The 26683-nt window shown below is 38.8% G+C and overlaps 1 protein-coding gene across 1 annotated transcript in view; it reads right to left on the minus strand.

Moving 5' to 3' along the window:
* Window positions 1-9542: 9542 nt before the first annotated feature.
* Window positions 9543-26683, minus strand: part of RNF180 (ring finger protein 180) — a 61209-nt gene continuing 44068 nt past the window's right edge. The window contains exon 6 of the mRNA XM_071730860.1: window positions 9543-12747. Coding sequence (XP_071586961.1) covers window positions 12548-12747 — 200 coding nt within the window. The 3' untranslated portion in view covers window positions 9543-12547. The remainder of the gene's footprint in view (window positions 12748-26683) is intronic.

The following is a 26683-nucleotide window of genomic DNA, read 5'->3' on the forward strand; positions in this document are numbered from 1 at the left end:
CAGTGGTTGGATTCGCTGCTTTATCTTTCAGGAAGAAACACAAGTCACTCACAGCTGTTGCATTTGAAGACATTCTTCATACCCTTTATTATGTCTGATATCATACGTTGCCCTACTTTTGAAACTGATCCACGATTAATATAAAAAAAGTGAGTAATTTCAATACATTTGAAAAGATACCTTTTTTTTTTTTTTTTATTCATCATGTATCAAAATTTCACTTTTTCTAATACAGTGCTAACTTCTGCTTACAGTTTTTCAAAGAAATAGCTCAGCAGTCTTTATGAGCATCCTTTTGTACAAAAAAGTAAATGAAAAAATGACAATGACAAAAATGACAAAAATGACAAAAATGACAAAAAAACCCAACATGACAGCTATGGTTACAATGCTGATCACTGACAATGCTGACTATGAAGAGATTTCTCAACTCAGGTTTGTGAAATAACTACTGGATTACTTTACTTGTATTTGTTAAAAAAGCTTAGAAATGAAACAAATACATTTCTTGGGAGTTAAAAAAAAAAGAAAAATGCTTAATAAATCACATTGTAATGTAAATTTTGTTGCCTGAAGCAACCTGCTAGCTATTTAAAGATACTTAAAGGTTTAGACTTTTTCTCCATTTCCTGCTGAGGTTACTTACCTAAGCAGAACATTGAGGATAGTGGTAACCTCGCAGCAATCTCCTCACCAGCAGGTCTCAGATAAATCCTGAAAAGCTTTTAATACCAAACTTCTTGTAAGGAAGGCATTTTTTTTTTTTAAAGACAGTAAAGAATTTCACTAGTATCTGCACATGACATGCACATAACAATTTGGCCATCTTCTGACTTAAATTATTATTATTATTACTATATATTTAGTGTCTGTAGGCAAAATATGTGCTAACTTGTTGGATTAACTCTGTAATACTTGCATTTATACACAATCTTGTGGTTGTAAAAGTGCCTTTCACTTGAGAAGCACTGAGTGCTTTGCACATCAAGCATTGCTGCTACTAGACTCGGCATGAAAAATGTAAGTTCTGAAGAACTTTTTAGATATTAAAAATAATGAAAGTTTGACTTGTGACACTGAAAATAACTTTAGGAATAATAAACAAGGAAAGAGAAGGAGATCTTGATTTATGCTATTGTTATCATTAAACTATATTCCTCTTGCAAGAAGAATTAAAGAAAAATACTAGTGCAGCTTGGTGATTTGATGTCATTATGGCATGCTTTTTTAGTTTAGCATTTAAGTCACTGTCTAGATGACAAATAAACACTTGTTAGGGATCCTTTACTCTTAAATGTGTATAATAAAAACTATCAGACAATTTTGTAGATCATGCAATTGCTGTTCATGTAAAATTGCAACATATGCATTGCAAAAATATATGACCATACATCTAATTACTAATTTATGTGTTACTTTAATTCACAGCTCTTTAGAAATATAAAAAATGGGGCCCAGTTCTTTAAGATGGAATCTGGTAGGGCTATGAATAGCCTTAACCATTAACTTTTGCAAAGATTATCTGTTTAATTAGATATAAATCTACCATAATCCTCTGCCCCTGAAGTCTAATTCAAATTAGTTTAGAACTATTTTAACTCCTGACAGCTGAAATGCATACATTAGCTTGCTAGAACCATCTGCAAGGCAAACAGATTCTTACCTTAAATGTTCCTAATTGGAACGTGTTGTCTTCCAGGCACCATCAGGTGCCATGCCATGACTGGTAATGAATTCCATAATTATGTACACCCCCAAGGATTTACAATCTGCATGGATTAAGGACAGGCTTTTGTGAACATCAGTTATTTTCACATTTTGATTCTGTTATTTGGTTAAACAATAGTTCTTGGATAGCAACCTAATTATATTTTAACACCCCCAAACCAGGGATTATTTTAGGGTGACTGAGACTACATAGGGTTCTTTAAAGTATTATTTTTCACTTTTCATTGAACAAGATGGTGATAAGGACAATGGAAAAAATTTCTATAGGTATGTCAGTGATAAGAGGAAGACTAGGGAAAATGTGGGTCCACTCAATAAGGAAATGAAAGAGCTGGTCACTTAAAATGCAGAGAAGGTTGGGATACTCAGTGACCACTTTGCCTCTGTCTTCACTGGCAAGGACTCTGGTCACACCCTCCATGATACAGAAGCAGGGAACGGGAAATGGAAGATCCTGCCACTGTAGATGAAGAGCAGGTTTGAAACCACCTCAGGAACCTGAAGAGGAAAAAGTTAATGGGGCCTGATGGGATTCAAACTGTCGGACGAAGTTGCAAAGCCACTGTCATATCTGAAAAGTTGTGGCAGTCTGGTGAAGTTCCCACTGACTGGAAAATGGGAAATGTAACATCTATTTTAAAAAATGGACAAGAAAAAGACCGAGGGAACTACAGGCCAGTCATTCTCACTTCTGTGCCTGGTGAGATCAGGGGCAGATCCTCCTGAAGGCTCTGCTAAGGCATGCAGGTAACAAAGGGGTGATTGGTGGCAGCCAACACAGCTTCACTAAGGGCAAGTCCTGCCTGACTAATCTGGTGGCCTTTTACAATGGGATCACAGCTTTGGTGGCCAAAGACACAGGAACAGACATCATCTACCTTGACCTGCACTTCAACACTGTGCCACATGACATTCTGATCTCTAAACTAGCAGGACATGGATTTGATGGATGGACCACTCGCTGGATAAGGAACTGGCTGAATGGTCACACCCAAAGAGTGCTTGGTGTCCAAATGGAGATGTGTGACAAGTGGTGCTCCTCAAGTGGTACTTGGACCAGTGCTGTTTAACACTTATCTTCGACATGGACAGTGGAATGGAATGCACCCTCAGCAAGTTTGCAGGCAACACCAAGTTGTGTGGTTAAGTCAAGATGCTAGACCGAAGGGATGCCATCCAGAGGATCCTTGACAGGCTTTAGAAGTGGACATGAAGTTCAACAAGACTAAGTGCAAGGTTCTGCAATTGTGGACAACCCTGAGAAGAAGGACGTGGGTGTGGTGTTGAACCAGAAGCTCAACATGAGCCGCCAATGTGTGCCTGCAGCTCAGAAAGCCAGCTGAGTGCTGGGGTGCATCAAAAGAAGCAAAGAAAGATGGTTGAGGATGGTGGTTCTCCCCCTTTTACTCTGCTCTTGTGAGACCCAATCTGAAGTACTGTGTCCAGTTCTGGAGTCTCCAGCATAAGAAACACCAAGAGCTCCTGGAACACACCCAGAGGAGAGCTGCTAAAGTGACCAGAGGGCTGGAGCACCTCTCCTATGAAGCCAGGTGAAAGAAGTTGGGGTTGTTCAGCCTGGAGGAAAGGAGGTTCTGAGGTGACCTTATAGTAACCTTCCAGTATCTGAAGGGGGCCTAGTAAGAAGTCTGGGGTAGAGATTTTCACATGGGTGTGTAGCGAGAGGAGAAGGGGAAATGGCTTAAAACTTAAAGAGGGGAAATTTAGGTTAGACATTAAGAAGAAATTCTTTAATTTGAGTGTGCTGAGACACTGGCACAGGTTGCTCAGGGGAGTTGTGGCTGACCCCTCCCTTGAGGTTGGATGGGGCCTTGAGCAACCTGGTCTAGTGATGGTGTTCGTGCCCATGATGGTGTTTGTGCCACCTAGTTGGAACTAGGTGATCTTTAGGGTCCCTTCCATTCCTAGCCTTTCTATGATTATATATATATATTTATGTCAACATCTCACATCTTTTATTTTATGCAAGTAATACAGCGAGGCTGTGTGAGATTTCCCTTCCCAGTCTGAATTTCATTCTCCATCTCAGAAACAGTCAAGTACATTACATAAGTAGCATTTGATACTAATTTTTTTTCAAATACAGGGTAAAAAGGATTTGAAATAATTAATTTTTAATGTGTGTATCAATATTAAATCACTTACCATGATCTTTTTATTGGTTGCATTTACTTTTTCTGCTTTATCATCTTGTTTGAGGAGAAATGATTACATGTGGAGTACATTTTAAGTGATTGCCTGATTACATTTTAATGGCTTACTAGAAATGTAGAAATATTTCAACTGAATGTTGAAAATGTTTGATGTAAAATGAAATAGATTATTAAGTTAAAATGATAGCTACTCAAAAGTCAGAATATAATTACTGCAGTTTTCTCAGCCTAAAACCAAACTGCAAATTTAAATCACAGCTAATACAGTATCACAGTGATATGTTTCACTTGTATAACATCAATCAAGGGGACAGTTTTATTTCTGTTGTAAATTAGTATTGCTATGTCAAGGGCATGAAACTGAAGGAGTCCTTCCAAATTTTTGAAGTAGAAAGGGCATTAAAACAATGTGGCTGTGGAAAAGCAGAATTACTGATGAGTGCTTGAGGAGCATCTGGTTAGGATATGTTGAAGTACCGGGGTTAGGATATTTTTCGAACTCTAAACTAAGATAAATACACATAGGATACTGACTGCTGCTACAAAATGAAAGGAAGTTCAAACAGATATATTTGAAAGTTAAAAAAATCCTGTAGGGCTTTTTTCAATAGTAATCTTCTTGATGTATCACAAACAATCCTGAATGAAAGAGCATGCTTTCCTGCCCAAGCTTTAAAGAGTAAAGGCCTTGTACCTCGCTCTGAGAATCCTTAAGAAACCAGGTCCAGGCAGGGTAAGCCAGGACCCTGAGGGCTTTCATCTTCACAGATTCATTGAGTAAACAGGTTCATAAGCCATTCTTCTCTCATTTTCGATAAGATGAGGGACTAATCAGGTATTTTCTATGCAGTGATAAGTAAAACAGCCTTATGACCTTTCTTTCTCTAGGCCAAGCTGAAAGGCATTGCATACCTGCCACTAGTATTCCATATTGCTATTCAGTCCCTCCCTCTTCTTTGCTTATCTGCTACTTTGCACCTTCATGGATAGTTTCTTGCAAGAACCAACTGTTCTTTGGCTCTTGGAATCCCTTATGGAGAACTTCCATGCAGGGACCCAGAAGTCACTTTGAAAATATCTTGGGGTTTTGTTTATATCTAGTGCTATGAATAGTTTTGTGCACTCCTTTGGCAGGGTATATATTTCCTTCTGTTTATATTTGCCACAATTTTCAATAACATCTATAAAATAAACTCGGTGACAGATTCTTACCTGGGTAGGAGTTCAGTGTTTAAAGGGGGATATGTCATTCCCCAGCACATCAGCTGACTGAAATGTAAGAGCAGCCACAAAGGGCAAGAAGTAATGAAAAATGATAGCACATCATTTTGTGTCCTTTGGATCAGCAGTCACAGATCAAGCAAAATATGTTGAGAAAACTGGTGATATTCAGGAATGTTTTAATGAAGAAGAAAAGGCAAACCACTATCTGTCACCAGATGCCCTGGATAACCTCCAAGAACACCTATGCCTCTGAGGACAAAAGCTGACCCTAAAGTATGAGTGGAGACTTGTCTGTCTGATTATGCAGAGAATGCCCCACGAAGCATTCAAAGGGCAAGGAGTGTCCTTTGCTCTTCTGACTTTCCTTGAGAAGTAAACCCTGAGCTTTTTGTTCTACAGTGTCAATCTGCTAACTCCCAGAAGCATTCATCAGATCAGGTCTGTCAGCTTAATAGAACACTTCCCCTGAAATGAAGTTTTTCTTGTGTGATCTATCTGTAATAAAATAACTTCAGTGAAATTACACTGTGGAATTACATACACCTTCAGTCTTTTATGAGTAATTTTATTTATTTATTTATTTTTAAATTAGAAATCACTCTGTAAAAATCTAATCATGTGAAAACTGAAATGTCCTAAATTAAAAATTACACTTTACTGTTAACCTTCTACATTATAACACTGGAAAGTATTCTCATATAGTACTACATTTTAATGTCTTACCAGAAATGCAGAAATACTTCAACTGAAGAAAATGTCTGATGGAAAATAAATAGATTATCATTATACGTTATTTTTAACCTATTTAAAATGAAGTTCTTTTATTAAGTTCATTTTGACAGTAACTGTTTTCTATCATTACATCACAGCTACAAAGAAACCTTAATGTGTGTAAGACACTGGAGGTATAGTTTACTTTCAGTCATAGGATAAGCATATGTGAGTAAACAGAAAATTTGAACTTGCTTGTGCCAGAAGAAAATTCTGAAACCTCATTTCATAAATTCCATCACAGTATCTTTTACAGTAATGGAAAATGTAAGACAAAAGTCCAGTTGCAGATATATATCTTGTTTCTTATATATAAGAAACAATCTTTACAATGATGGCTCCCATTGATTCTGCTGGGATCTGAAGCACTGCTGAAGTCCTATCTGCATTTAAGATTTATAAGGTTTTGGCTCCCAATGTAAGAGATCCTAAAGAACATATTTTGGAGAAAGGTGTTCTTCAGTTCTGCATCTGGTACCCTTAGAAAGAAGGTCTTATGTTGAGAATGACAAACCGAGGCACCCACCAAAAGGAGGTTTTTTCCCAAAGAGAAATTTAATTTGAAACCTTTACGTGAGAAAAAAAAAATCATATTTCAGACTTTAAAATTGAAATAATATTAAAAATTTTTAAAAATAAATGCTGAATACCTGTTTCTGACAGTCAGATAGCTCATACTGGAATAGTGTGACTAGATTTCTTGTGCTTCTTTCCTTGGTATTCTTCTGAACTTTACCATTAGAGGACTGCAACAACCACAGATTTTGAAAAGTACTATCAAGTATGAAGTTAAGTAACCCCTTAAGGGTAACTGTGATGTTTTCTACTTAGAACTTTCTGGTTTATTTACCTGTTACTGAAGATTCCACTTTTTCTACTCCTCAGCCTGGTAAGGCTTGTGTGATGATTTCACAGTGTCACTCTTACAAGAGATGCTCCAGTCCCTTAACCACCTTAGTGGCCTGTTGCTCTTCTCTCTGTAGCTCTGTATTTCTGTTGTCCAGGAGGGTCCAGAACAGGATGCAGCACTCCCAGCGTGGCCTCACCAGTGCTGAGGATCAGCACTTCCACAAGGGGAAGGAAGGTTCACCTCCCTCAAGCAGCTGACTACACTCCACCTAATGCAGCCCAGCGTGCCTTCTTGACCAAAGGGTACATTGTTTTCTCATATTTAGCTTGGTGACCCCTAGGAATCCCAGATTACTTTCTGCAAAGCTGTTTTCCAGCTGGGTGACCCCCAGCATGTGCTGGGGTGTGGGGCTGCTCCCAGGTGCAGGACTTTGCACTTCTTATTGAAACGTAAGAAGTTCCTTTTAGTCCGTATCTCCATCCTGTCATGGTCCCACTGGATGGCATCACAACCCTCTGGTGTATCAGCCACTATTCCCAGTTCTGCCCTTTACGACCTGCTGAGGGTATGCTCTGTCCCATCATCCAGATCATTAATGAAGATGATGAACAGGACAGGACCCACTTTTGGCCCCTGGAGTTCACCACTAGTTACTTGCATCCAGGTAGACTTTTTGCCACTGATCAAAGTCCTCTGACCTTTGCTGCTCAGACAGTTTTAAACCCACTTCATTGTCTGCTATGACTGCCTTAGCACTTCACTAAAGTAGAGCTTGGTTTCTTGCTCCACATCTAGCTCAGAGCAGTACAGAGAATATCTTGCATCCTTACTCTCAGCATCTGTTTGTGTACAGGGCTGAACACCAATATAATGCTTTTGATGTTCTACCTCCGTCTTCTTCATCTGCTTGTGATTCCCCTTATCCCCTTGTAGACACCTGGGGTTCCCCAGAGGAGACTGTGCATTCCACAGTTACAAAGTGCTCAGGATGCTGACAACACATCCATAAAAGCAACACTATACATCATCAGATAATTACTTATCACAATACCTACAATAGCTGCTTTCCCTCCCAGAGGATCATGTTATCAGCACCGCTTTTCTCTAAGAATGACAAAAGAAACCTAAACTCTGTGTCTTGGGTTAGTGCAGCAGTACTTTGGAAGCAGGGGGGCCACAGAGGTGGCTCCTGTGAGAATCTGCTGGAAGCTTGCCAGGTTTCAATCCCTACCCCACATCTGCCCAAGGCTGAGCAGATATAGGAAGCTGGAAGTGCCTCTGTGAGTCACTAATTCAAGAAAGGGAAAATGAAACAGCAAAGATACAGAACAGAGACCTGCAGAGCAGAGGAGAGGAAGAGGTGAGAGCAATACTGTAGAAAAGACACCAAGGTCAGTGAACAAAGAGGGGGAAAGGTTCCTGAGCAGAGATTCCCCTGAGCCCCTGGTGAGATGGCAGCTGTGCCCCTGTAAACTATGGAGAAGCATGGTGGAGCAGTCCCTGAAGGACCACGATGGGGTAAATGTGGGTTTGTAGCCCCAGAATTGTCACAGGAGGGCAGATGTGAATCTCCATCCTGTGCGGGAATGCAGAGAGGGAGAGATGTGGATCTGCAGCCGTGTGGGACCCCGTGCCAGAGGAGGTGACTGTTCCCAAAGCAGCCGTGACTCTGTGTGCAGCCCGGGCTGGAGCAGTTCCTGAGGGACTGCACCTGTGGGAGGGACTCATAACAGAGGGATTCCTGAAGGACTCTCTCCCATGAGAGGCACCCTATGATGGAGCAGGGGAAGGCTGTGAGGAGTCCTCCCTCTGAGGAGGAAGGAACGGCAGAAACACCGTGTGGGGAACCCACTCCAACCCCCCCCTGCCCCTACTCTGTGCCCTGAGGGGGAGGCAGCAGGGAAGGGATCCGGGACTGGGAGGATGGGAGGGGCTGGGGGGGGGGGGAAAGTATTAAGATCTCATCATGTTTTCTCTTTCTCCTTGTAGATTAGATTTTATTATTTTTCTTTCCAAGCTGAGGCTGTCTGTTTTTTGCCTTTTACTGTAACCAGGAAATGCAAACCTCCCTGTCCTTGTCTCCATTAAGTAAGGAGCCTTTGGGTGGATTTTCTCCCCTCTGTCCCGCAGTGGGGGTGGGGGTGGGTGAGCAAAGGCCTGGTTGGTACCTGCTGGGCCTAAACCATGATACTCTGCTTCTTCAGCATCCTTTTCCAGCTCAATTATCAGTAACTGTAGTAATGCTGTTGACATAAGGTAAATACTTCAGGTATGTATGTAGTGTACTGGTAAAGGCTTAACTTAGGTCTCAGCTTCTGTGGGCAGGTACACAGCTGTGAAAGAATCCATTGTGCTTCATGGCAGCTACTCCCTGTGCAGCTATTACTTGGGAATTTTTTTTCAAATTGTGTGAGGGACACAAGCTGACTAGACCCCTGGCAGGTTGGAGGGCTACAAACATATCCATTGCTAGGCAAGAAACTCTTAACTACTGAGTTATGTGTGTGCAAAGTCCCTTTGATTGTCAAAGCCAAACTTGTCCTGGATTTCTGCTGCCTTCAACAGCAATTGGTCTGGACTAACAGCACCAGCACTGACTGAGAGTATTCTTTAACAGATGTGTTAAGATACACAGGATTATTTCTGACAAAAATCTGACCATTTCCTGTACAATACCGAAATGAATAAAAATCTCCTAATATGAAAAGAGCTAATCATAGTTGTAAAAAATCCAACAAAACCTAGATGCATCCCAAGAAGAAGCACAATAGAAAGGATAATGAGCAAGACACTGATTGAAAAAAACATTAAAATTTATTTCCACCTAGCAAAATCTAGTGAAATGACTGCAAAATATTACAAACAACTCAAATTTTATTGCAAACATTTTAATATTATTGTAGATAGGAAAGACAAGCTTGCAGAGCAGGATCAATTAACCAGAAAATTGCTTACAGAGGACCTGCTCATGCTTCCACAGATATCAACAGCATTTTACATGCAGACTTCAAGAAAAAGGAAACTGGAACATTCAAGTTGTTATTGTATTTTTCCAAAAGCATGTGTCTCAAAAAAAAAGTAATAAAGGACAAAAATAGTACCCCCACTCTTTGTTTTTTTAAGTTTTCCCATGGAGTATGTATCTCAGAGTTCCAAAAGTCTTCATTGTGTATGTTTCTAAAACTAACTATCCCTTGGAATTTATAATAACCAATATAAACTAAAATAATACAGCTGAAGAAACATGTCATTGTTTAGGCCTCAAAGAAAGGTGGAGTTACAGTCAGAAATGCCATATGACATTGTCACTCCTACTAAATTTAATAAATAGTAGACAACCTCAGTCATCAATTCTTGCTGTAGAGGTACAAAAGGGGCCGCTATTACAATAGTAATGTTACAATGGATTTTTTTTTCTCTGTTGTCTTTTTCAGAATAAATCCACGGTAACACACTATTAATTATTTAAGTAACTCTTTCTTATATAATTAATTGGTGCTTATATTATGTTTACGTCTAATAGTTTGGAATATTTACTTAAGGATATTGCTTTATAAGATATCCTGGTTAAACAATTTAAAATTACATTATTACTGGAATTTCCAACTATGTCAGCTAAGTTAAAGTATTTTTTCTTGACATCTTTTTATTTTAGCATTTTCTGAGATCTGCTCACTTTGCTGATATAAGAGCAGTAAATTCATAATATTAGAGAGACAAGATAAAACTGCAGTTAGAATTTCAGTCCTGGCATAGATGAGAAAAATGTTTAAAATTATTGATAATACTTGACATAGAGACCGGCACTTTACATGCTGCAAAGCATAAGCCTATGACCTAAAAACCCGAGCTTTTAAGAGACATGCTTGCAATGATATAAAGAAATTCACTAAGTGCTTTATTAAAACTTTAAAACTTTTAAAACGTTATGCCTCATAAAGCCAGTCACCCTTAGAGACAAAATAACAAGATATACTGCAATTACAGACAACGCATTTCTGTCACAACAAACACTACGTAGTGATGGTGAATCTTAATTATTATATCCCCTTAAATGTGCATATATTAAAGAAAGATGGCAAAAGTAATTCAGTTGAATCTGTGTAGTTTGATTTATAAATTTTTAATTCTATACATAGATTATTTTATGCAGCCTGAAAAAACCCTAAATATTAGTAGTTGATTTACTTCTGTTTTTCAGACTACATGGAAGTTTCTGGTCCTGATCACTTAGTAGCCTATAAGAAAGTGACCATGTTGGCCCTGCTCCAGTAAAGAAGCATAAGCACATGCTTACAAAACCCCCTGAATTCATTACATTTCATCACATTTGGCAGATGGCACCTTCCTCACACATTTCTCCTTGTTCTCTGCTAGAACAGGGGAGTACACCACCTACTGAAAAACCACAGGTCTCCCACGCAAATCCTGATATCAGAGGGACTACATATATATCCTCTCATGCTTTTCCAGATGAAGCCACACTGGATCTTGCAGGGTCATGCCCTTAGAAATAAAGATTTCCTTGTACCTTCCTGAAAGGTAAGCCCCTGAACTACCTTGTAGCACGCTTCTACATCAGATTTCTGCAATAGTTTCTAATATCCTTTTTATAATTCAATAGACACTCTTTCACTTTCATTTGAAAACACTGTGTAGAACACCAAGTATGGAATGGTTGCTGAACTGGCTGCAGTTCGGTACTGTAGCTCAGCAATCTATATACAGAATAACTGTAAAGTGCTTTAGAATTGCTTCACAGGAAAGGTGCAAATAAGTACCATGCCCTCTTAGATAATCTCCCTGGAGACACACACTCCTGGTGAGCCCACACTTGAAAGTATCCTCAAATAGTCACAGCAACTAAATAATGCTGCTGATTTCTTACACTGGAGATTGCTTCTTTCTCCAGTGTTTACTGTGGTTAGTGTCTCACGTCTTCACAGCCAGCAGGCCTGCTGCTTGCCCTCCATTAGCTGTCCTGCTGGATCCAAACACACTTATCTGGATGGGTAAAAAAAAGGGTATAGTGCTGCTCTGGGAATCATCACAAAAATGATTCTTTTATGTGCAGAACTTGGGGTTGTTAGTTGATTCATTCTGATTGACATATGATAAAAAGATGAACTGCCAGCACACTGTGCAGTATAATTTCTTTTTTTGGTTAACAGGCTCAAAATTTCAGGCACGGAGTACAGCACATCTTCACAGTAGAATTCTGACAGCTTTATCAATTGTCAACATTTCCCAGGATCTGGATTATACAATAGAAACAGCTCTGATAAATGTTAATATAAGGCATGGTGCAGCACTGTGATGCTTATAATCTGTCCCTGAAAGATCTCACAATAATTGGGAAATATCGTTATTGCTTTTATGTATGAGAAATTTAAGCACAAGTGACTAAGCAAAGTGTGTCAACACAGAGTCAAACCCCAAAACGACTCCATGGATCTCACTGTGTTGTAGTACACAGAATTCCCCTAACAACAAACGTTATTCAATATTTCTACAAAGTATTATTTTCACATTAGGGGTAAACCCTGTTCCCACCAAAATCAAGACAAAATTCTCACTGAATAAAGTATGACCTGGATTTCACATTATATTTAAATCCAAACTGAATTACTTTGTCACACATAGAAGAAATATCAAATAGCCTCACAGCATGCTTGATGCAGTCTGTTACAGTTCCGAATGATCAAAATGCAGTGTCAAACATTTTGCGTTCTTCATGTTTTTTTCTATTCACATTACTGTGGTTCACATGACTGCCGTTTTCCTTAACTATGATTACTACAGACTAAAAAGGGAAAAAGAAATAACAAAGAAAACAGAATACAATAAATCCTATTACCCAGTTGACTGAATAAATGTAGATTATTATCATGTCCATATCCAATCTCCACCCACGGCTATCATCTTCAAAGTCCATGTAGTCCATCCTGTGAGCAGCATGTGGGAAATGCCTCCTTGTCACTGTAGCTGAGTGTCTTTGAAACCCTGCTGAAAAACACACTAGGACATAAAAGTCTTCATAAAAGCAATTAGACTGAGTTGAAAAAAAAAGACAGAAAAGAAAAAAGGTAACCCTCTTGGGTACTGGTATTTATAGGACAAATGGAAACAGGAAATATCATGCCCCATTCCTAGGTTATGCCACCATGCTGGACAGGAAGTTCTCTGTAGAATTTATTTTGAAAGGTTTAAAAAGTAACTCTGTTTTCTACATCTGGAAAATAATGGTTGCTTGGTTGGTTGGTTGGATCTGGCACTCTGTACTATGGTAAAGTAATTGTATCTGCTTATTTCATCAAGACCAGTGAACATCTTTGTTTTGGTGCATACTTCCCCTGAATTTGGTTCAGTGGCATGAAAGTGAAAGTCTCCATATACTGCTATTAATCTCTTGAGTAATTAATCTCTGGACTTCCTAAATCTACTTACGTGAATTCTTCAGTAGTCAAAACCCATCTCTATGTGTACACACATAGTTCAGCAACACAAATACATCTTAACCCTTCTTGTAGTATTTGTTTTTTTTTCAAAAACACTGTGAATAGATCCTGCTTTCTTTAAAATTTTGTCTCTAGATGCTACATATTAGATAAAATTTCAATTTTAAAATTACTGTTTGTGTGCTGATAATACCTAAACAACAGCTAGGCAGATGTAAACACAACACTTCTAGTAGAAGTAAAAATCCTGTGATCCTTAAGAGTGGCCTGATTGTGGGGTATAGGAAAAAGGTCCTTCCTCTTAATTTCTCCCCTGACTTAGGTGTGTAGTAAAAGAAGTACTGTAGGTGGATAGTTCTTGCATATGTTAAGATAAAAGGTAAGAGAAGCATCTGTGCACCTATGTTAGACAACAGGTGAAGGACAGGAATGAGTCTGGGAGCTGTACGTGCAAAGGCAGAAGATCTGTCCCATTCTGATGAAGGACAAGGAGGTAGTGCAGTCATAATGGTCTGGATTTTTATTCCTCTCCACCTTTACGATGCACTCCTTAATTATGGAAAATGTATTTTTGCTGAGCAGCCTCGACTCCTGTCCTCTGCACTGTCATCATGGATTTTTGGGAGCCTCAAAGTGGGTGGAAGTGTCCCCTTCAGTCTGTGTGAGCTACTGTGCTGCCTTCTGGTCCAGCTCACTTAAGCCTCCTTGAAGCTCCTTTGTCTTCTGGATTTGTCTAATATGAGTAATTATGTACAATCGGTGTTCACGTGCCAGTAATTTTCATTTTAGCTTTGCAGATCTTATTCAAGATAATTGAGAAATACTGTTTTAAGGTGTCCTAACACAGAATTTCACTGGAATTTCAATAGTTTTCCTTTTCAGTGGTTGTCTGTTTCTTTGTATTTTGTTTCTTAATATTTTTCCCAGAACTTTCATAGAACAAATATTTCCATGCCTTATAGAGAAAAGTATTTTATCTCTTTGCTATTCTTTTTAAGATAGTTCACCAGAGACCTTTAGACTCCAAACTACATAGGTAAACCAGGCGTCCTGTATTTATTTAATGATTTTTCTTTTTAGAAATTTGAGTACTGAGACACAGAAATTCTTCCTTTGGACAATCACTTGTGGTTAGACATCCTTATTTTACTGCATCTCTTTATAGTTTTATTTTATTTTAATGACATTTGGATCTTGACATATACGGATACTAAATTTCTAGATCTGTGTACATTGGAATCTCTCTAAAATTACCTTATTTTGGAGACTATACAGGAAATCATCCTAGTTGAGAGAGTCTCGTTTTATAATGGTTACCCTACAGCTAAATAAGCTATACTAACTCTAGAAAAAATAAAAAATAAAACCAATCCAGATGATTACTTTTAAAGAGTTTTAAACAGTAACACCACAAAACTTTATGCAAGTGCATGAGCTAAACATTTACTTAAAGCTATTGAAGATCTGTTTAAAAGTATGGCATGGACAAACTTGTTCTTTATGTTATGCTTTAGCTCATGTTACTTTATAATTAAGTTAATTGAAACCAGCATCTTTGATTACTGAAAAATAACATTACTAATTCAGTAACAAATTTCTGAAAAGTGTTAGTCTTCTTTAAATATCTTTCTTTAGATATCTTTCTTCCAAGATATAATTTATTTGAAAAATGGTAATTTAAAAACATCTCAATTTCAAACCTGTATTTTTCTTATTTTCTTTTATAAACCTACTAAAACTTTACTGTCAAATAGAAATGTCATATTATGCTGCTACCTTCTACTTTTAAAATTAAATTTGTAAATGGCATTAGATTTTATAATTAATGCTGTATCATTCACTTTGCCTTCTGCACATGAATTTTAGTGTATATTAGCCTCTCTGGAGGGTCCTAGTCAAGAATGCTCTAAGTGCTTTCTTCTTATTTATTTCTATGCTTAAAGTAAAGAGAACACAAAATGCTACAGGCTGTTTTTGTATCAACAGGGATGAAAAATACCTTCAGATGTCTGTCTCCCCAGCTAGAGTGGAAACAAACTGTATCTCTGCATTTGAGTCTAGCCATCCGCAGATAAAAACCGAGAGCTGAAGGTATCTTCAAAAACTGTTCAGCAACATGAAATACAGATTTGATTTATGAAACAGAAGAGCTGAAGCAGCTTTAAATCCCTTCTAATGTATTTGGTCCTTTTTAAAAAATGAAACAGACTTTTTTTTTAATCATCACAGTCCCTAAATTTCTTTCTAAACAGGTATGAATTTGATGAAAGATGTATTTTGCTTTTTTGTGTTCTTCTGTGTTGCTGTGTTCTAAACAAGGACTTTCATGCAAATCACATGAATATGCACAAACACTGCCAGTATAGTCTGGCAGACTGTTAGTGGAATCCTGTTACTAGATATTAAAAACAATGTTGTGTGTGCATCACATTTTTGTAACAACCAAAGAGTGTAAATCAAAAAGGATTTTCACTAGAGCATTGATAGGCAAATCTGCTGCCTGGGTCCTTGGCAAAGTTTTTGCAACATCCTGTTGAGGTACTAGCAATGTTCAAACTAAGTCTACAAACATTGTGAAATATTATCCTAATTTTATTAATTGACTGGCCTTATTTTCTATGACTAAAGAATATGAGGTGGAAAATTTTACCCTAAAAATGTGCCCAGATGAATAATATGCAAACTTTAATAACAATTTACATTATAAGTGCTCACGTAAAATTAAATTACCTAAGAACAAGTGTTCTTAGGTAATCAGATATACCAAGATTATTTTGACACAGTCTCTTCTTTCTGATTATGAGCTGCAGCAGACAGAGCTACTGAAAGACTCTAATTAAAAAGGGAAGTGCAGGCCAACACCTTCCCACATAGGCCCTTGAAGCAAGAAGATCCTAGGACCCCAGTGCTTTGGAAGCTGTGCTCGGAATGTGTTAAAACAGCATTGCCTTAAGCATACTTTTGAACCAGATCTCATATTGCCTCTGCTTCATATCCCATGGTAGAGTTGTTTTAGAGCAAATAAATTGATTTCCTTTCAGGTGAAACTAAACTGGAAGATGAGCTCCAAGAACGCTGATGTCTTTCAGTAATATGCTTCAAACACTAAAGGGCATTCAGTCTTTGGGATCAGTAAGAAGTTGCCTCTGTTCCCTAAAATACAAATGTGGACATCCAGCCCTCAGTGTCAGTTGTGTTGTCCTCTATGATATGGCTGATAAAATTGCTAATACAAGAATGCCTCTGACAGCAGTGAATGATCTTTCCTAAAACACCTTTTTACATCACAATTTTACAGACCACTTGTACTTATCTTCTGTAATATAATTTACAAACAAAAAAATACTAAATTTCCTCTGTGTGAAAGAGCTTCCATATTTCAGATCATGATTTCCCATTTGTGCCTCACCCTGCTTTGTCTGTCTTTGAGGTGATGTAATCTAAAATTGTATGTAAAACTGGAGATGCAGGATCCCCTCAAACCTAGACGCTGACAGAATGTTCTCCATGTTATTATGATCCTAGCAATTCCTACTAAGCTTTTGACTGTGGCTGTGCTTTGAGTATTTTCAGAAAACTCATCAGAGTTATTACCCAGATCCCTTTTCTTAAGCAGGAATGGTTAATTTACAGTCCATCATAATTATGATTATGTATTAAGGAGACTGCATAGCCTCTGTGGGCAACTGCTCTAACACTTGATGGCCTTGCAGTTAAAGTGTTTTTCTTCTTGAAAGTGCTTTATTTGCAGTCTGAACCTTTCATATCCATTACTGCTCAACCTCCTGTCACGCACTGCTGTGAACAGCTGGTCTGTCCTCGTGGTGGTATCCTTACAGGTATGGTAAGGCTGCCTGGAGACCCTCCCCAGACCCTACTCTTTTGATTGAACAAGATAATGCCCTCAGCCTCTCCTCATAGGTATTCCAGAACCCCAAGCATCCTGATATCCTTCAGCTAGGTTTAGGTCATCTTTTCTACAAAGGAGAGGTAGAAGCAGGGGATGGGGTGTGAGGGGGAGGCCAAAACTGCACTATTATAGAGGGGCTCTGCTGAGTGGCAGCAGATAAAAGCTTCCCTCATCTACTGCTCTTTATACATCATGCTTCTGTTCCTCAGGACCAGAATACTGTTGGCCTCCTTTGCTGTCAGAGCACACTACAATCTCATGCTTAGCTTGCTCAACATTAGGGTGACCACGCTCTTTCCAGAGAGCTGCTCTGCAGGCTGTCAGTGCCCAGTCTGTCTCATCGCTGTATGTTCTTCCTTCCCAGGTGTGGGACTCAGTATTTGATCTTACAGAATTTCACAAGATTCATTGCAGCACATTTCTCCAGCCTGACTGGCTCTCTCTGAATGGCAGACCTGCTTCTGAGTCTATCAAACTGTTCTCCAGTTTGTTGTCTCTTGCAGACCAGAGGAGAATTCATTCTGCTGCCTCCTCATGGTAACTGATCAACACAACTGTTGTTGCTGTCCAGTTCGTATTTGCTGTTGTCAGCGAATTGAATAATTTAGTATAACTAATAAGCTTTACCAGATGTATATTTAATAACTTTTCCAAATCACATATGAATGTTCTGAACCAAAAAGCGAACAGCATCTGACGTTATTTATCTGGACCTGAGCAAAGCCTTTGGTACAGTCCCACATGGCATCCTGGTGTCTAAGCTGGTAAATCATGGGTTTGATGGATGGACCACTCAGTGGATTAAGAACTGGCTTGATGGCTGCACCCAAAGAGTGGCTGTCAATGGGTCCATGTCCAAGTGGAGCCCAGTGACAAGTGGAGTCCCTCAAGGATCAGTATTGGGACTGGTCCTGTTTAACAATCTTTTTTGGTGACATGGAGGGTGGCACTGAGTGCACCCTCAGCAAGTTCCCTGATGACCCCAGGCTGTGTGGTGCAGCTGACAGGCTAGAGGGAAGGGATGGCATCCAGAGGGACCTTGACAGGCTGGAGAGGTGGGACCATGACAGCCTCGTGGAGTTCAACAAGACCAAGTGCAAGGTCCTGCATTTGGGTTGAGGCAATCCCAAGCACTGATACAGGCTGGGCAGTGAGTGGCTTGAGAGCAGAACTGAGGCAAAGAACTTGGGAGTGCTGGGGGATAATAAGTTCAATATGAGCCATCAGTGTACACTTGCAGCCCAGAAAGATCACCAGATCCTTGGCTGCATCAAGAGAAGTGTGGCCAGCAGGTCGAGGGAAGTGATTCTCCCCCTCTACTCTGCTCTCATGAGACCCCACCTGGAGTGCTGCATCCAGTTCTGGAGCCCCTTTTATTACAGGAGGGACATGGATGTGCTGGAGTATGTCCGGAGAAGGGCCATGAGGATGATCAGAGGGCTGGAGCACCTCTCGTGTAAAGACAGACTGAGAGAGTTGGGGTTATTCAGTCTGGAGAGGCAAAGGGTCGAAGGAGACCTTATTGCAGCCTTCAATGTCTGAAAGGGGGACTACAAGACTTTTTAGAATGTCAGGATGTCAGGAAGTGATAGGACTAGAGGGAATGCTTTCAAACTAGAGGAGGGTAGATTTAGGTTAGATGTTAGGAAGAAGTTCTTCACCATGAGGGTGGTGAGACACTGGAACAGGTTGCCCAGAGAGGTGGTGGAATCCCCAACACAACCTACTGAAAGGGACCTTATCTGCTGAAGCATATGCATTGCTGTTTTAGCCCATGTCTTCAGCCTATCCTGGTCTCTCTGAATAGCCAACCTACCACTAAGTCTAACAATTGGTACTCTAATTTGTTGTCATCTGCAGATCTCATGACAGTGTAGAGAAATGGACCAAAATGTCCCATCATTCTATACTTTTTTCCCCCCAGTGATACAGAGTATTTAGAGTGATATCAGACATGAGATACCATCTTGAGCTGCTCGCATAAACACCAGCCTTCTCCCACATGCACATCATGTGACACCATATTTTCGTTATGCTTTTATAGTACATAAATGGCAAGATTTTTTAGTGTAGATGATATTGAGATCTGCAGTTTCAAAAAAGAAAAAGCACATTTTACTGGAGAAGTTTATGAGCAATTATCCTTTGTGAATGCCAGCAAGCATGTCCCACTGACCTCTGATCTTGTGTGCTAAGCTCTAACTCAAGTCTCAAGCTCTTTCTTCATCACACTCAAGTCCTCAAAGCATCCAGTTTCTTTCCCAAACTAACACAAGTCAACCCAACCACGATTTCTCAGATTCAGAGTTTCAGATGTCTTCCTTTTCCTGCCAGAAAAGCTTGCACTGCTGCACCCTCATGCTCTACACACCTACTGTTTCAGAAGTCAGAACCTCTTTTTTTTTTTCCTAGAGAGAACCCTCAAATTCCAAACTCCTCTTGCCCGTGGATGCACACCAAAGCCTCCCACTTTCCTATGCTAATACTTCTACCATCACCTTTCAGGTCTGGGACAACTGGCTGCAGATCACTTCTACAACAACAACTCACCACCAGGACAACTGGACACCGATTAGCAGGTGGCAATTGTTCAGCAATATGAGAAAAACGTCAGCAAGCAGGTGGCTCTGCTTATGGTGCTCTGGTTTTTGAAAGGAAATTGTGTATATACAGAGGAGTGTATGAGTCACACCATTTGCAACATGAAAAATTAATGAGACAAAAGCAACTCAATCAAATGTTATTACCAACAGCTAGTTTCAGGTTGCAGTTTTCACCACTTTTAAAAACTGTGTTTTGATGTATTTAAAGTGCAGATGTTTAATATTAATTCTAGAAAATGTTTTTGTGTGGTTTATAATTGCATTAATTTAACATCACTTTAATTTTTTTTTTTTTTTGGATGCTGGTAAGTGAATTTATTTAACATCACTTTTTAAAACTGTTTTGATAATTTTTAAATTCTATTTGTTTGACAATACTTTCAGAAAATATCTCATGCATGACTGAGTTGCCTTTATGTCACTGTTAATTTTTATGTTACATATTATATAGCTTGTACTTCCATAAAGAACAGTTTCCTTGCAGAAATCAGAGCATGGTGAGCAGAGCTGCCTCCTCCCCAAGGTTCTGTTCATGATGCTGTTCATGATGAAAAGCTACCTGCTTGTCAGTGTTGTTACAACACTGAATTGGCAATGTAGAAGTGTCTGGCAACCAGTTGGTGGCAGGGAGCTGGTCGTGGTGAGTTGTCCCTTTCCCTCACCTTTCAAGACCCTTCCCAATGCAAAGTCTAACCTTCATCTCAAACTTCCCTCAATGTCCTACTTGAGCATTCCTCTCACTTTCCCTCTGCTCTCTTTGAACATTTGTCTCCTCTTGCCCTTCTGATTTCACCTGTGTGCCCTCACTGGCTCACATTAACTGTAAGTTAATTTACATGATGGCCTTAAACATCTTTCATTTTCTTTTTCATTACCAAAACCCAAGTCCTGCTTTCTGCTACCAGATAGGCTTTGGAAAATCTGGATGTAAAATGTACTTAAACTGGACATAATCTAGATTGGAAACTATTTTCATACTCACCTTGATTATCGGTCTTACTAGTTATAGGACTTCACAGGGCTTTTTGGTTTAAATGCTGAAATCTGTGACAGTCCCAGAGAGGTAAACTGTGTGCAAGCAGTTACTTGAACATGCATAATATGTGACTTATTGAACCCACTGTGCAGACAATACAGTGGCCCTCTGTACATGAGATACACATAGGCATATTCGCAGGGAATACATAGTATCTGCTTTTCAGGATGTCAAAGAAAGTTGTCTGCAAATGGTCTAGAAAAGCAACTGATTTACAACTGTAAAAATCTGATAAAGTCATGTCCTGAAGCCTTTCACATGGGACACAAGGTTTCTTTGCATAAGGGGCACTCCTTTTTATAAGGCAGAAGGGTTAGGAACCATGGTTCTCCACTGTTAAAAGTAGCTTTTTTTTTTTTTTTTTGTGACTTTCAAAAGGCATTTCTCATAAGGAAAAAGAACATCATGCTACAGACAAAACTACAGAGAAATGCCCAAAAGTGGTAATGCCAGTAAGTGACATCCATTTTATCTGCTAAAGCAAAAAGCCTGTGCAATCCCACGGAATCAACAACTACACAAAAAAACATGGAATCACAGAATTGACAAGGTTGGAAAGGACCTTCAAGATCACCGTGTCCAACTGTCAACATCCTCCCTCCCCGAGTAAAATAAGAGATATTTATCTTTATCTATATCACGGTGCCCACTAGAGCATGTGCTTCATCTGCATGATTTTTAAATACTTCCAGGGATGGTGATTCTACCACCTCTCTGGGCAGCCTGTTCCAGCGCTCAGCCACTCTTTCAGTAAAGAAATTATTCCTAGTATCTAGTCTAAACCTCCCCTGGTGCGAATGCAGGACATTTCCTCTAGTTCTATAATTATTTACTTGAGAAAAGAGACCAGCACCCACCACCCTATAACCTGCTTTCAGGTTGCTGTAGGGAGGACTAAGGTCTCCTTTCAGCCTCCTCTCTTCCAAACTAAACATTCCAGGTTCCCTCGGCCTCTCCTCACAGGGCCTGTTGGCAGCTTTGCTGCCCTTCTCTGACCTTGCTCCAGCAGCTTGATGTCCTGCTGATCAGCCTAACTATTGACACTTAGAACTAACAATGATCCCTACACTCTAAACTTTAAAAGTGCTACATGGGTCTGGCAAAACAATATACAACATATGAACCATAAATCACATAACAAAAGAAGAAAAAAAGAAACCCAAAGGAATAAGTTCTTCTAGCAGTTATAGATCTTACAAATATTTATTCCATACTGCCCTAACTTGATGTATTCTTTTCAAGATTGTAATTTTTTAATTTTCATTTTTTTTAAGATATTATCTGGCTTTTTATACAGACATATGTAACTACAATAAACCCCAAATTTATGGTTATACACAACACATAAATACATAAAAGCTGAATTTGAATTCAGCATTTGTTTGGACTGTTTCTTTTTAACCACTGCAATTAACACTTCTCAGACCTCAGGACACAGAGGAGGCAACTCCTTATTTAATATTACTTTTTCCCTCTTTGAAATACTGTAAATTTCATTAAGTCAAAATTACAAATACTAAGAGCTGACAAAGAAATTTGTCAGTTTTGCTCTGGGTAGGAAATGAAGATGAGATTTGTTATTTATGAGAAATATTAATTTACTGGTGTGCTCAGTCCTTATCATAAATTCAAAACAACACTAGAACAACTTGTGTTTTCTATCTTGGGCTGTTTATTTCTCTGGAAGTAAGAGCCAAGTAGAGAAGCAAGAGGACTGTGGGAGGGCAGAACGAGTGTGGAAAATATGCTCTATCCAAACATCTGTGATTGATCTGTAATTACCAACACTCATAAACACAAGTTAATTGGCTTGTTTAATTACTGGGATTCATACTAAAACAGGAGTATTAATCTTACATTTCACAATGAAAAAATCATTTGACTGTTGAAACCAGGTTTCTTAAATAACCATGCAAATTATTTGTCTTATTTTCCTTTCTTCCTCTAAACTATAACATATGAAGTACTATTAATTACTTAAATTCCTTCAACCCCTTTTTTGGTGGAACAAGGTAAGATAATAGTCATGCTAATACTTTCTCAAAAATAAGTTCATGAATTGTCTTTACTTCTTTTAAAATAGGGTCGGTCTGGCAGCAAAGATCAGAGGGAACACACAAAATAAGAATGCCAGGGCCTCAACATACCCCTCTATAAAACAATGCTGTATGTATATACACAAAACATTTAGTTTATTTGTAAATTTGTCTGGCAACATGCCTCCTTTAATTCCTGTCAATCTCAGATGTTTCTACTTCCTATCTGAACAAACAGAAGAAATATTAATTTATCAAGGATGGGAAATATGAAGCACAAGCTGGCAGTTTTTCTGAGCTGAAATTCTGACAGTATTCTGAGCTGACTCTGACAGTATTTAACCAGTTTTTAGTAGCTGACAAATGTTTACAAAAAGAGCTGAAAAGCCTTCATATATTTTCAACAGAAAACTAAAATTTCCACTACAAAAAGTACTTAAAATGTTATCAAGAGAGAAGATACTAAAAATTAAAAATCTGTGTTTACAAACCATTAAAAATCCTCCCTTTAACATTTCATTTAGTATGTAATGGTGGTGATGTCTGATTGTTTCTGATGTAATGTCAAAGATCCATCTTTATCTACTCAGCTATGATATCCACCAAAGCATTGTGAATTTGCTCCACAGTTTGCTAATCTCTAGCTTCTTTGACAATGTATGCTTAATCTGGCTCTGATCTAATGAAGATAAAATCACCTTTTCTTGCTTATTATTCTCATAGCCATCCTGAGTTCTCTCATGTGTTCTCTTTTTTTCTTCATCAAATACAATTTTCATTTTGGTTCTTTTTTTCACTTTCAGGGGGTCTCCAAAACTCTGCCTTGCCCCAAAAATACTGCCTTACCTGTCACAATTATTTTATGCACATTCCTCCAGAAATCTACACTGGATCAAGTGCTGTAGGATCAAAGTGAACTCATGTTCATGTCCATATTTTGGAATGACATGGATCTATCTGTATCACTGGTACAGATGTATGAAACAGACATCACAGGCATGATAACATGTAGCAGACATACCATATGTGTTCATCCTACTTTCTTCTCTATTAACTCACTGGTAGTGGCCAAGCAAAGTAGCATTTCTGCAATCTCAGCCAAAATTCCTTTGTTATTCTTACAGTAAATGGGATTTCTAGCAAGCATCAAATCAAATGACTGAACACCAGGCAAACTTAACTTTCAAGGTGTGATGTGTTTACACAGCAAAGCTGACTCTCTAAGGGGCTACTTTTCTCCCATTCAGTCCATTTCAGTGCTAAGTGGATCAGGGGTATGTGCTAGGGAAGTGTGTCTGGCATAACCTTGACTAAACATAATTAGTTCAGAACTAATTAGGAATATAACAAATTTTATGGGTCATTTCTCAGTGGTTAAAAACTATCTTTTGGGAATTCTGTTTGGCATATCTGGCAAGGATCATTGCCTGCTTCCACTAAAATGTACAGAAAGATACTTGCTAGTTCCTGCCAGTGATGAAGACAGATGGCATCTTTGCTTTCCACTTGTTCACAGAGACCCATCATAACCTGAACTAGTCTCAGCAGAATCTTAAACAAAACATAAACTTAAGACCAAGGTATTTTCTGCTTAATACCTAAATCCATAAGAACAGCATACTAAGAGTAGACTAAATATTTTCCTATGCTTGCTCTCTTTGACAACGTCAGAAAAGGAGGAACTGGTGAATAGCAAGGAAAGAACATGAAAACAGGGAAAGCATATTGAAATAATTTCCTGGTATTCTCTCTCAGCTCCCAGCGACTTGCAGTTCAAATGCAAGCAAATGTCATATCTTTGAGTTTAATATACTTCAGTCTATTTTTTTTCCAAGAACCTGCCATTCTTTGAACCAAGCTCTGGGGTAATGATAACTCTATCTACTCACTTCTGCCATGCCTCTCACGATTTTAATTACGTCTATCATCCTCCTTCTTCAGTCATCTCCTGTTTTGGCTGAAGCATTCTAGTTAATTTACATATTCCTTATCAGGAAGTTATTAAAAGTGGCATTCTTATTTATCTTCTCTGTAGCCTTCCAGTTAATTATGTCCTTTTGCAATGAATGGAAAACTATGTAAACATTGCTGAGTAACATGGTACTATGACAATGTTCTGCCAGTGGTTGCAGCTGGCTTCCACTCCTATTATCCTGAGTTTTTCAGTACTGTAAGCAGATGTTATCACCTCCCTTTACAGTAAGAAATATGATGGATAATTCAAGGTGTACCATACGCCCATCTAGGACCAGACTGCTAATGTCCCTCCACTGAGAAAAATGAATAAAATTATTTCCATCTTTTGGTATCTTTTAAATGGCTATTAATTGATGAGAGGTGTTCCCTTACCCTGAACATAGCTATGCTTTTTCAAGCATCCTAAAGAAAGAATCATCTTATAGGACTTGGAACTTACAAGCTGTAGGGTGAAAAGCTCAATATCGCTAACTTCCCTACATGTACACCTGGTCCCTCTGATATAGCTATGGAACCATGGCTGTGTAAGAGGTATAAAATATTCTTAGTTCATCATACCAGCCAGTAGGAACACTTCTTCCTTAATTAGAACTAAAGATGCCAAAATAACATCCATTCAAGGATATGTCAAGCAGTATATGGGGCATGGCTATAGTGTGTTTTTTTGCAACGGTCACTCTATCACAATATTTGGGTTTGCATTATTATAGCTATCAGTATTTCTGGTACAGCAGTCTAGCAATACCACGGTTAAATGGAAACAAGCAATCCTAATGACACATACAAATTAGCTATTCCCTTCAATACACTGATGAACCAACTGAGATGACTGAGCAGCAATAATTTCTGAGAGATATATCAGTTTCCTACACAGCTCTGGATGCAGTCTTCAGGACTTGGAAAAGGCTATGAAATACCTTTTCCAGAGTGACTATGGCTCTGGAGAAGGTCTAAAGAACAGCCTCTGCAAAACAACTTAAAAGATAAACATGGCTATTAATACACAATGCTTTGTACTAATGCTTTTGGCAAATCAGCAGGGACAGAAAGTGGCTGTGCTAATAGGAGTGAAGCTTAACATCTCTGTGGCACTAATCTTTGTAACTTCAAGTTTTCCTTCCATTTTATTGTGCTTTTTCTTCATATTGACTTCTGTGTCAATATGTGCAGAAATGAAGGCTTCAAGGTACTCTGTGGATCCAAGTGGGGCCTTGGAATCAAGAAATCTGACTTGAGTTTCTTGCCAGCAACCTGCTGGAGCTGAAAAGACTCGTGAGCAAGAAAAAGGGATGCCAGTATTAGGATTTTCATGTGCTGACAAATTAGCAAAATGGCAAAGTTTCTATACATGCAGCTTACCTAACAAACATTCAACCCAAGTGCTTGGATTCTGTGTCTTGTCTTTGTGCACTATAGGCATAACAGATGCTCAAAGACAACGCTTCCCATTAATGCGTTTCTCCTTGAGGCAAAAAATTCACTTGTTGTGAAGACTGTAAATGCATCTGGTGAGAAATGCGTGTGTGCAAATCGGGTTTTTTTTGTGATTCCACAAGCTATACTTAAGTATTTGATGGATCCTGCCCAGAAAAGGAAATCCTTCTTGTGAAGAAGCACTACATGGTCCCACAAGAGCAGTCGTGAGTAGTATGGTGAAGGAACAGGCAGCTTAAAACAAAGAAATGAGGAAGTTAAGGAAATTAACTCAAAAGAAAAAAGGAAGGATGGAATAGGAGGACTTGGGAAAAAAAGCTCAATATAAGGATTATTCTGAGAGACTTCTTATATGCGAACATTACTCTTTATAGCTAAAATCAATGCTGCACCTTCCATTCTCAGTTTCGTGTTTCTCCTCTCAACAGATCACAGTATCTTATCAGTGGTATCACTTCACTGTCACTTCTTTCTTTTTATACAGA

This window comes from Heliangelus exortis, chromosome Z, assembly GCF_036169615.1.
Source record: "Heliangelus exortis chromosome Z, bHelExo1.hap1, whole genome shotgun sequence".
NCBI lineage: Eukaryota > Metazoa > Chordata > Aves > Apodiformes > Trochilidae > Heliangelus > Heliangelus exortis.